Raw genomic sequence first — 12539 nt, forward strand, 5'->3', positions numbered from 1 at the left:
CTCAAATTTACCACAATGAAAATTTGTAAATTGGGAGACATAATCCTTTTTATAGTGTTATTCTTTGCTAAAGTATAAAAGTATACCAGTGTATTACATATCGTAGAGATAAATGCCTTTTTCAAACTACATTAGAAATTTTCTTGTACTCCTATAGCATGTTCTTTCAAAGGGTTGGAATATAAATTCATTCATTCAGGCTTCTACTTCATAAAAGGCAAGAATTAATGTATCATATAGAAAGTACTATTATAAGGAATTTAAGTGGAAGGTTTTAAGCAACTTAAGCATTAAAAAAAGCCAAATGTATAATGTTTTGAAGTAAACATTTTTAGTACAGTATTCTTATTAGAAAAATAGTACAGGACCCCTCAAATTTACTTATGTAGTCTCTTGCAAAAATTGATTGCAATTCAAAATTGTTGAGATGTATTGTGTTCATGGATGGAAAAGAAAGTCTTTTGCTGATATGGTTATTATAGACTAGTGGGAAAGGTACTTGTCACACAAAAAGATAAAGTGATAATAGTATAGTTATCCAGTATGGACTACATTGATTTAAATACTGTAGATAGAGAATTTAAATTGTAGAAGACAACTGTTTAGAAATATGAATGTTTAAGTTCTGGATTTAAGGAGCAGTCGGTGGTTTGAGCCTTATCTAATGCAATGCCTTCCCTAAATTGTACTATTATGATATAATATAATGTAATATTATTATTATTGTATTTTCCTCTTATAGAAAATTGCTTTATGGAGTAAATGAAATTGCTGTGAAAGTGCCTTCAGTTTTTAAGCTTCTAATTAAGGAGGTAAGACAATTGTACTTGTCTCAACATTTGTGATCAATAGGTTTGTCATTTGAAAAGAGCCAGGATTTAAGTAATAAGAAGATATCCTTGGTTTTTTGTTTCCTAACTTCTCTTTGCTTATTTTTTTACTTGGAAGGGCAGAAAGATATTCCTCTGATAGATCAGTAATTTGGGAGCAAGATTACTTTTTTATTTTGTCTAATTTTTTTCTTTTCTTGTCTGTAGATTTTTTTTTTTTTTTTTACTCTCAGGAAGTTGCACATCTAAACCTTGCCCTATTTTACAGATGTATACACCTGTCTTTTCTTTTTTCCTGCTAATTTTTTTGGCTGTGCTGCGTGGCATGTGGGATCTTAGTTCCTTGACCAGGGATCGAACCTGTGTCCTCTGCAGTGGAAGCGTGGAGTCTTAACCACTGGACGACCAGGGAAGTCCCTCCCCCTAATTTTAAAAACAATTAATCATGTTTTCTTCATGTGGTACACTCTTAGGAACTAGGCATTGTACCAGAAGTTTGGAATTAAAAACATGACATGATGAGTAACAATGAGGAGCTTGCACTTTAGCCCAGGAGGAATACATGTCAGTAGTTACTGTGGTGACCCTTCAGTTGTAAGAGCCGTAGAAGCGGTGGGAATGAGGGATTGCAGGCATGTAAAGGAAGGAGTAAGTGGTTTTGCCTAGGAGAGTTAGACTCTCCAGTCTTCTTTCTGGTTTTGGGCTAAAGTATAGAATTAGCTGTATTGGGTGAATACTTTTAGTAGAAGGTACACATTGTTTTCCGTCAGTTCCTGAGAGTGGCCATATAATGCTGCTTTAGAGCATAGCAAAGTGTAATGATTAGGAATTAGAAACACTGGTTTATAATGAGACTTCATCAGTAACTAGCTTTGGTCATTAGAAGACCTTTCTCCCTGCTGCTCCTTTATTGGTAAAATTGTAGGAAGTCCTTTAATGATCTCATTTGATTTTTTTTTTTTAAAGAGAACTTTTATTTATTTATTTATTTATTTAATTTATTTATTTATGGCTGCTTTGGGTCTTCGTTGCTGCACGGGCTTTCTTTAGTTGCAGTGAGCGGGGGCTGCTCTTCATTGCGGTGTGTGGGTTTCTCATTACAATGGATTCTCTTGTTGCGGAGCACGGGCTCTAGGCACGTGGGCTTCAGTAGTTGTGGCTCGCAGGCTCTAGAGTGCAGGCTGAGTAGTTGTGGCGCACGGGCTTAGTTGCTCTGGGGCATGTAGGGTCTTCCCGGACCAGGGCTCGAACCCGTGTCCCCATGCATTGGCCGGCGGATTCTTAGCCACTGGGCCACCAGGGAAGCCCACCTCATTTAATTTTGAAGTAAAATGGGACTATATATGACACTTTTTTGAAGTGAAAGTGCTTTAAAAAGTACAGAAGCATCAATTTTAAAACATTGGGTGGTTATTAATGAAATTGGTAAAATACTATAAAATTTGGGTAAACAAAGTCCATTGCCAGGACTCCTTATCTTTTTTTTTTATTCAGGTTTTAATACTTAATTATTTCCTTAGAGAAAGCAAAACAGTGTAACTTATTTCATATTTGTCTTCTCTTTGGACTCCAGTGAACCTTTGACTTGTAAGTAAATTAGTGCTTCGAGTTCATAAGTAAACGTTTGTTCCAGTTGGTTAAAAGTTTTTGTATCCTTTAGCAGCACAGTAATTATTGAAAGTAAATGTATTTTATTGCTAAAGCAGAATGAAGAACAGCTAAATTCACACACGTTAGCTGTTTCTAGCTGAATCTGTATTTGGGTTTGGTATGAATCTAAATGGATTCAAATAAATTAAGCTTATTTAGTCAAACTCTAGTAGTTTGATGGTAAAAAAAAAAAAAAAAAAGTAACATCTTGCCCTGCTCTTTGGGTAGTTACTTGTTACCCTAGGATACTACAGAGCTTATCCTGTAAGTATCCTGTTGGTTATTTCTTAAATCTGTATGGTTATAAATATCTCATTCAATTTGACTTAAAAATCTTGTTTTTTAGGTTCTCAACCCATTTTACATTTTCCAGCTGTTCAGTGTTATACTGTGGAGCACAGATGAATACTATTACTATGCTATAGCCATTGTGATTATGTCTGTAGTATCAATTATAAGCTCCCTATATGCCATTAGAAAGGTAAGTCCAATTTATTATGGGTTTCACAACTGTGTTTGTATTTTGTAATAACACGTAAGGTGTGTAGAATGATACTTGGTATAAAGTAAGTACTCCATACAGCTATTCTTTTAGGTATGTGAATATGTACTCCCTTTCCCTCTTTTTTGAGGTGGGGGAAGGCAGCTGCTTTTTAAGAGTCAAAGTATTGCTTGACTGCTTTGAGGCTGTAGGATCTATAGTTGCTTATCTAAGACTGGAATACTGGAGGGCTGATTCTGCTGTTTTCAGGGCTGTCTCATTAAAGTGCTTCTTATTTTGTCTAATGTTTTGAGCTAAAACATTGAATGATCTTTGAATCTTTTGGTCTTGACCTTTTCAAAGGCAGAGTAATATGAATTTATTATTTTACCTTACCTTATTTTATATTACCCTTGCTTTCTAATAGCTTGAAGAGTTAGTTTATATTAACGAGTTAAAATTTTTTTCCCTGATTCAGCAATATATTATGTTGCATGACATGGTGGCAGCTCACAGTACTGTGAGAGTTTCAGTTTGCAGAGTAAATGAAGGTAAGTAAGTACTTCAGTTTACTCTTGGAAAAGTAAATTTAAAAAGATTTCCACTAAGCACTAATGTGTGAAGCAAGCCCAATATATTATACATGTACACTTATTTCCATAAGAAATAAAAATGTGTGTTTGGATTTGTACTCATGTTTCTGTATCAAATTCTTTCATTTATGTGAAATTGTATTTTTCTTTTTTTTTTTTAATTAATTAATTTATTTATTTTTGGCTGTGTTGGGTCTTCGTTTCTGTGCGAGGGCTTTCTCTAGTTGTGGCAAGCGGGGGCCACTCTTCATCGCAGTGCGCAGGCCTCTCACTGTCGCGGCCTCTCTTGTTGCGGAGCACAGGCTCCAGACGCGCAGGCTCAGTAGTTGTGGCGCACGGGCCTAGTTGCTCCGCAGCATGTGGGATCTTCCCAGACCAGGGCTCGAACCCATGTCCCCTGCATTGGCAGGCAGATTCTCAACCACTGTGCCACCAGGGAAGCCCTGTATTTTTCTTTTTCTATAATGTGACAGATACTATACTAGGCTCTTGGGATACAGTGGATGGACATAGTCCTTGCCATCATTGAACTTCAGTCTAGTTGGAAAGACAGTTGATAAACAGAAACAGTAAAGTGTGATAAATGCTATGATAGGGAGAAGTCAGGGTTAGATATTAGAGCTCATTTACTGTAGGTGTCAGGGATGCCTTCTTTGAAAAAGTATTCTTAAGTGATTGAATTAGACAGATAAAAAGTAGGTGAGAAAGTGGTAAGGTGGGGGTGAGAGAGGGATAGAGGAGGGTTCCAAGTGCCCAGAGGCCTGGGTATTAGAGAGAGTTTGGTCATTGTAATAACTGAAAGAAATTCAGTGTGGCAGATGCAGCAACTAGATAGTGGACAGCCTTTTAAGGCTTGTTAAGGGATTTGGACTCTCCCAAAAGGCAGTGGAAAGCCATTGAAGGGTTTTAAGTAGGAGAGTGATATGATCATATTTGCCTATTTGAAAAAATCATTCTGGCTGCCATGTTCGAACTTATTTAGAGGGGATTAATATTGAAGGCATGAAATAAATCAGGGTGAGGGTTGTGGAGATGGAGAGTGGTGAGATGGGTTTGAAAGATACTTAAATGTGGGCATTGAACAAGATTTGATGATTCATTGGATGCAAGGTGATACAGTGGTGTCAGGCTGAGGGCATGGATGTTGGTGTCATTTAATTAAATAGGGAACACTGGAGGAGAAGCAGGATTGTAGGGAAGGATAATGTTTTGGACACGTTAGTTTGGTGAGCTATTGAAGAGGTAAAGGAGATAAAGGGGAGGCAGCACAGCATCATGGGCCTTGGAGACAGTAGCCGCTTTGATTGATCAGGAAAACCAAATCAGTCTGCATTCTCTTGGCTCAGTATACTACATCCAGGTGTAAACCCAAGTTGGCCTGGCAGGTTGCTTTCTTCCTTGCGCTTCCTGGTCACTTGATAGAGTACTAGCTGATAGTTTCTGCCTCCCCTAGCTGCAGTCTTAGATGTGTAGCTTATTGGTGCTCCTCCTCTTCCCACTGTGCCGCTGCTGAAGATCCTGGGGATGCTAGGACAGATGCACTGCTCAGTGTTTAGCTTCCTTATCCCCTTTGTATAGTCCAACAGATCATTGATATTTAGTTTCTCGGTACACCTAAGAGGGTTAGAATTTCAAGTGGCATTAAGGCATTGAGTCACGCTTTTAAAATAAGGGACCTTATTAAGAAATGAAGATTATTATACTTACTGCATGCAAAATAGCATTAGAATTCTTTAAAAGTTGTTTCCTCATAGCTTAGTAAACTACTTCTGCCTTTTTTTAGAAAGGGAAAAGTATTTGTCCTGCAGGCTAACATCACAAACAGTAGTTTTCTCCTCACCCATCTTTGCTTAGAAACTAGTGTAAGTCTCTTCTAAGCATAGTTTAATAAAATCTAGGGGTAGGGGAAGAGAGGGAGAATGCCCAAATATAAGGCCACCTTTTACTTGGGAAGATCATTAAAGAAATGTTTAACTAACTTGAATATAATACATAAATTTCTAAGGAAATAATGAACTAGGTATGACAAAGTTTAATTTATTTTATAAATTGATTTAAAATAATATCTAAGATATTTTGGAACTATTTTAGGAATATTGAGAAAACAATGAGACATTATGGATTATAAATAGTAGCAACAAGAAAAAGAATGCTGTTAAAAAACAAAGTGCTAAAATTTCAATGCTTTTATCTGTTTCCAAGGGATTACAGAAATCTGAGTTTATTTACCTGTTGCAGGGGGTCTCCTGTGTGGATTCATCATCTGTTTACTCATAGGGCTGATAGCTAAGATTGAGCATCCACCGTTGTAATGAGTGTTGAAGCCCACCTACCTGTTAGCTTAGAGGGGACTTGGCATCAACTCTGTGCAGTTGGCGTCCTATCCAGGGACAAACTAGCTGACACATTTAGACACCATGCTTTGTTAGCTTAAGGAATAATAATCTTATTTGTCAAAACTCTTCATCTATTGGGATTTTTCTATTTAACTCCATTATATTTTTAATGTCTTAGTGAGATCAGGTGACCTTTGGATAGATCTTTTGTTTGCTGTATTTTTATTCCAAGTTAAAGAATATTCTTTTCAGACTTTTCTTTCTTTAAATTCAGAAATCGAGGAGATCTTTTCTACAGATCTTGTGCCAGGAGATGTCATGGTCATTCCATTAAATGGGACAGTCATGCCTTGTGATGCAGTACTTATTAATGGTACTTGTATTGTAAATGAAAGCATGTTAACAGGTAAGCTAAATTAAATGAGTAAAACCCAGATGAGTTGTTTATAATGATATTAGGATTAAGTAGTTGTTGATTAAGCTATGTCACAATTAACTGTGCTGTTTGTATCCTTTACTCATGAATGTCATGAATGTGATAGATATTTGTGAAAAGATTTTCTTTTTTTTTATTTTGAGGGAACCAAATTCTGCATTATACTCAGCTGTGATACTAAAGCACAATGCTGTTGTTCACGATATCTCTTGTCCTGCTTCTGTCCATTCTTTTGACATGAGGAAATGCTTAATAGTAAAGGAAGAGGAAAGAAATCCTTTGCCCACAGGATATTTACTTCTCACTTTGATGTGCAAAAAGTGGGACTAGAAGAGTTGATATTTTTATTAAATTGGGGAGAAATAAACTTTAAAATAACTTCCCTTTGGAAATTCACAATCTGGAGGTAGAGCTTTATATCTTTATTTTTTTTAATTTAATTTAATTTAATTAAAAAAATTTTTTTCTTTGAACTTTTTTTTTTAACATCTTTATTGGAGTATAATTGCTTTACATTGTTGTGTTAGTTGCTGCATAACAAAGTGAATCAGCTATGTGTATATATCTTTTTATCATGACTATTTTTTAATTGTAATAGTCAACCTGGCAAGAAAGTGATTCCTATATAATACATTTTTGAACTGTTAAGAGTCTTAAAACACACTCATACACATAAATATCCCCACACACCTGTCGCCTTTGACACAAGAAGTGTGAATGCTACAGAGCAATACATTTTAATGTTAAAAGAATTTGGCTCTTTCTTACTGTTAGAGAATTACCATACTCCTCTGCCTTGCTCGGATGCTTGTTCTCTTCTTACTCTGTGTGTGTGTGGGTGTGTTTGTGTTCGGGGAGTGGGGTGGGATTAGGAGTGGATCTTCACGTGTTGTGTGTGCTTGGGGTTGCAGAGTGCTTCCCAGGTTAGTTCTCAGGGATACCAGAACAGGTGCTGAGGCGACGGTAGCAACCTCGTCTTCTTATTTGAAACTTGGCACAGATATTTCCAACTGATTACCTTTGAGTCACAGGTCACTTTCAGGAATTATTGTGGAAGACAAAATTTGATATTTCTGGGTAAGGAAATTGATAGACAAAAAGCTAATTGATTAAGCTATGTTATTCACATGTGAGAACTGTTAATAACTGTTGTCAACAGTATGATAACATTTAGGATATTTAACAACTCAAGATTTGTGTGTTTGATACTGATTTCTATGCTTTAACTTACGGATTTTTTTTTTTTAAAGGAGAAAGTGTTCCAGTGACAAAGACTAATTTGCCAAATCCTGCAGTGGACATAAAAGGAATGGGAGATGAATTATATAGTCCAGAAACACATAGACGACACACTTTGTTTTGTGGGACAACTGTTATTCAAACTCGTTTCTACACTGGAGAACTTGTCAAAGCCATAGTAGTTAGAACAGGTAGAAAATATTTAATCTTGTCTTGCATGGTTTAGCATATTTGAAGCCTATCGAATGCTTAAAAAGAGATTCTGTTTTGAGAGAGAATTCTCATTTTCTTATAAAAATACTATAAAATCATTTTCTTCTTTAATTTTTTTGAAAGGATTTAGTACTTCCAAAGGACAGCTTGTCCGCTCCATATTGTATCCCAAACCAACTGATTTTAAACTCTACAGAGATGCCTACTTATTTCTACTGTGTCTTGTGGCGGTGGCTGGCATTGGGTTTATCTACACTATTATCAATAGCATTTTAAATGAGGTATGTACATGGGACTCTTAATAGAGTTTGATTCTTAGTTTGATTCACATGTGGCTCTTGAAGATTTGAAATGTAGCTAGTGAGACTGAAAAATTAAAATTTTAATTTAATTTAAATTAATTTAACTTAAAAAAAAAAAGCCATATGAGACTTGTAGCTATTATGTTAGAAGGTACAGATCTAGAACATCACCATGAAAGCAGAAAGTTTTGATCAGCTCTGGTTTAGATGATCTTTTATTTGCTGTCTAGTTACTTTAAAAAAGGGAGGAGTGATCCCATACTCACCAAAAGCTTTATTTTTTCTTTTTTTAACCTCTGGTATATACAGCATTAAAATTATTTGTGATTACTGAATTGAAGGTATTTCTAAGGGACCTTGTCAAATTTCTTTTTTCTATCCCCTATAGAGACTAGCATAGTAGTAAGAGTCAATATCTGATAATATTTGTTGACTTTGAAGTATGTAGTATATGAAGTATATGGGGCTATTAAAGTAAGAATTAGCTTTAAAAATAGCTGTCATTCCACAGTCCACTGACAATTCATTGAGCTTTCCATTTTGCAGAATCTCTAAAGGGAAAAAAATTATAGATAGTTAATACATGAATATACATACACACTTATTATATATAAGCTTAAAAATGGTTTATAGACCTTTCACTAAAGAAATACCCCCATTGGGTTAATAAATATTTAATATTGGGGGTCTGACATTTATTTTTATGTTAACTGTAGGTAGAAGTTGGGGATATAATTATTGAGTCTCTTGATATCATTACAATTACTGTGCCGCCTGCACTTCCTGCCGCAATGACTGCTGGCATTGTGTATGCCCAAAGAAGACTGAAAAAAGTGGGTATTTTCTGTATCAGTCCCCAAAGGATAAACATCTGTGGACAACTGAATCTTGTTTGCTTTGACAAGGTTGGTTCAATGTCATAATCATTCTCAAAGGTCACTTTGTAGCTTTGTAAGTCTAAAGTATTTAGATTAATGGTTTCCATATTCTTTATCAACTAATTTGCACACTTTTTTTTGTTTGTGTTTTGTTTTCTGGTTTTTTTTAAATTAATTTATTTATTTTTAGCTGTGTTGGGTCTTCATTTCTGTGCGAGGGCGTTCTCTAGTTGCGGCGAGCGGGGGCCACTCTTCATTGCGGTGCGCAGGCCTCTCACTATTGCGGCCTCTCTTATTGCGGAGCACAGGCTCCAGCCGCGTAGGCTCAGTAGTTGTGGCTCACGGGCCCAGTTGCTCCGCGGCATGTGGGATCTTCCCAGACCAGGGCTCGAACCCGTGTCCCCTGCATTGGCAGGGAGATTCTCAACTGCTGCGCCACCAGGGAAGCCCTGCACACGTTTTAAAAGAAATGTTCTTCTGATTTTTCTCTTTTTTAACTTACTTGGCACATGCATCATTTTTGTATTATTTCTTCTCATTATTTTTTCAATTTTTAATACTTTGGATATTGCTTATTTGCCCAAATCTGCAATTGACTGACCATTCATATCCAGAATTATGCCTTATAGTAGTAGTAGTAAAATTTATCCGCTCTTTGATCTTTTTAACAGAATAGGCGCTATACAGATATGGTTACTGGAATGTTATTCCTGTAAGGTATACATTTAGTGTTTGCTCTATGATTTCATTGAATGTGTTACAAAATTATGAAAGACACTGATTATATGATTTTATGTGAAAATGACAAATTTTGTACCTGTGTGAAATATACGTTGCCTCTTACAAAGGGTTCTTCTTTCCTCACCTGAAATTCGTTTTCCTAAAAGTTTAGAGAATTAAACCTTGATCAGAAAACTTTCCATCTGTCTCTTCTGGGTAACTAACATGATAAGAATTTGATTTTTGTGCATCTTCATTATTAAAGAAAAAAATATGAGATGTATTTTATCAAGAGAAAAAAAAAAGTCATATCCCATGACTGTGTTTTATATGAATCTGTTCAGAAAATTTCACTTAAAATTTTGCTTAATCTTTTTTGGAAATGTTTTTAAAATTTTTAAGCAGACACAAAAGTGGAGAAAAAGATGCAAGTATAATAAACCCTCATTTGCCCATTATCCAACTTAAACAGTTACCAACATTTTGTCAATCTTATTTCGTTATCCCCTCATTTTGAAGGTGGCAGCATCAGACATTATATTATTTCATCTATATACTTCGGTATATAGCTCTAGAAGATAATGGTTTAACAGAGCTTACCACAGTACCATTATCACTGCTTACTACACTTAACAAAATTAACAGTTCCTTAGTATTACCTAATATCCAATTCATATTCAGGTTTCCCTGCCTTTCTCAAAAATATCTCAAATTTTTACAATTTGTGTTTTCAGTCAATCCAAATAAGGATTGCATTGGTTATAATTAATCTGTGACCGTTGCTTTTCTTGCCTCTTTCCCAGTCGTGTTATTGAGGAAACCAGGTTATTTATATCCTGAATTTGGCTGATTGCACCTCTTGATGTCATTTAACTTGTTCCTCTTCCCTTTTTTGGCTCCCTATGCCCTAATCTCCCCCTCTTGTGTTGGCATCCGTTATTGATTGATAGGTTGATTGGTGCATTGTTCCACCATTTAATACTATAAGCACATAAGTATACAATTCTACACATATCTCCCCCTACCCCACCCCACCCACAAAGAGGAACCATACCATAGGGAGTGTTCTGCACACTTTTCCTCACTTTTTGTCCTGCAAGTTACTCTATTAGTACACAGACAGAGATCTTACTTATCCCCCTCCCCATCTTACAGCTGTATTGCACTCCATTATGTAGATGCAGCATACCTTTTCGTGATTTTGTAAATGTGTGCTTTTTTTTTTTAAGACTGGAACTCTTACTGAAGATGGTTTAGATCTTTGGGGGATTCAACGAGTGGAAAATACATGGTAATTATTAGCTAGACTTGATCATTTATTTTAGTTAATTTTAATAAATATTTTAATATATGAAACATTCAAATATATAGAAAGTAATATTATAGCTATGTACCCACCACTAAGATTATACAGTTGACATTTTGCCATATTTGCTTCAGATCTCCTAAAAGATTTAAAACATTACAGATATTGCTAAAGTATTAACCTATCCCTTTTTCTACCCCTACCACCATTTTGAAGTTGTGTTGTTATCTTTGCATGTTTTTGTATTTTTACTTCATATATATCTACCCATAAACAAGATCTGTCTATAAATAAATATATACAACTGTTATGTACTGTATGTGTTTTGCTGCTTTTTTGCCTCATAACATTGTTTTCAAGATTCATCCATGTTGCTATGTATAGATCCAATTTATTAATCTTAACTGTTGTTTAGTATGCCGTTATGTGATTAAACCATAATATTTGTTCTTCAGCTAAGGGACAGTTTCATTTTTTCTCCCTTTTTCCTTCCACTTTCACAAACAGTGTCGCAATTAAAATTCTTAGGCACACAACTTCTGTGAGCATGTGGTTGAGTTTCAGTAAACCAGCTTCTTAAAAGTTTCATTGCTGGGTCATACCGCACATGCATGGCCACAGCTCTAGTAGGTACCGTCTACTTGCTCTCTAAGTGATGGTGCTAACCTACACTCTCTCCCTCAGTGGGTAAGAGACCCTGGTGCTCCATATCTTTGCCAAACTTGCCATTGTCAGACTTCTAATTTTCCCAAATGGATAGATATGAAATGGAATTTCATTGTGGCTTTGTTTAGAGTTTCTTTGTTTGGAGTTTGAGCGTATTTCCATTTTTGGAAGGAGGGTCATTTAGCATTCTCTGTATTGTCAGTTTATATCCTAATTTTTTTAATGGTGTTGTTTGTCTTTATCTTATTCACTTGGTAGAAGTCCTTTGTATTTTCTGGGTGATCATCTTTTTCAGTACTATACATTAAATATATTTCACCAGTCTCTGTTTCATCTTTTTACTTTGTTTTTGCTGTCTTTGATGCTTAAAAGTTTTACTACTATAGTTGTGTTTATGCCACTTTTTATTTTTTCTTTCTCAAAAGTCTGTGGGATTTTGGTTTATACAGTCTGAGAGACTATTGTTTGGTTCATGTAATGTCAGAGCTGTCACATCTTCTTGGTAAATAGTGTGTCACATTGTGACCTTACTTTTCCCTAACGATGCATCTTGCCTTAAATTCTGTTTCATCTAATATTTGTATAGTTATACACCAGCTTGCTCTTGCCTAATGTTTGCCTCGTATATCTTTTTTTCTCTTTACTTTTCAATCTTTACGTTCACATTTATTGCCATCGTGTTCACATTTATTGTGATTTCAGATATATTTGAAATTATTTCTACCATCCCTCACCCCAATTCCCAAACACATTTTCTCATATTTCTCTCATTTTCTCAGAATTTATACATCCTAATCTTTTACTACTTGTCCTTAAGTTATTAATATTCATATTTAGAGTCTAAAGTCCATGGGTGTCTTTATTAGTTTCTAAACCCCCCCAAAACCCA

At 35.5% G+C, this 12539-nt stretch overlaps 1 protein-coding gene across 5 annotated transcripts in view; it reads left to right on the top strand.

Annotated features, from left to right (window-relative positions):
* ATP13A3 (ATPase 13A3) overlaps positions 1–12539 on the top strand; it is a 79139-nt gene that overhangs the window by 29429 nt on the left and 37171 nt on the right. For all 5 annotated transcript variants that reach the window (XM_061194334.1, XM_061194335.1, XM_061194333.1 and 2 more), the window contains 8 exons: positions 743–812; positions 2827–2961; positions 3440–3512; positions 6165–6296; positions 7577–7756; positions 7902–8059; positions 8797–8985; positions 10908–10969. In XM_061194334.1, the coding sequence (XP_061050317.1) occupies positions 743–812; positions 2827–2961; positions 3440–3512; positions 6165–6296; positions 7577–7756; positions 7902–8059; positions 8797–8985; positions 10908–10969 (999 nt within the window). The remainder of the gene's footprint in view (positions 1–742; positions 813–2826; positions 2962–3439; positions 3513–6164; positions 6297–7576; positions 7757–7901; positions 8060–8796; positions 8986–10907; positions 10970–12539) is intronic.

The sequence above is a fragment of the Eubalaena glacialis genome, chromosome 6 (genome assembly GCF_028564815.1).
Source record: "Eubalaena glacialis isolate mEubGla1 chromosome 6, mEubGla1.1.hap2.+ XY, whole genome shotgun sequence".
NCBI classification, from domain to species: domain Eukaryota; kingdom Metazoa; phylum Chordata; class Mammalia; order Artiodactyla; family Balaenidae; genus Eubalaena; species Eubalaena glacialis.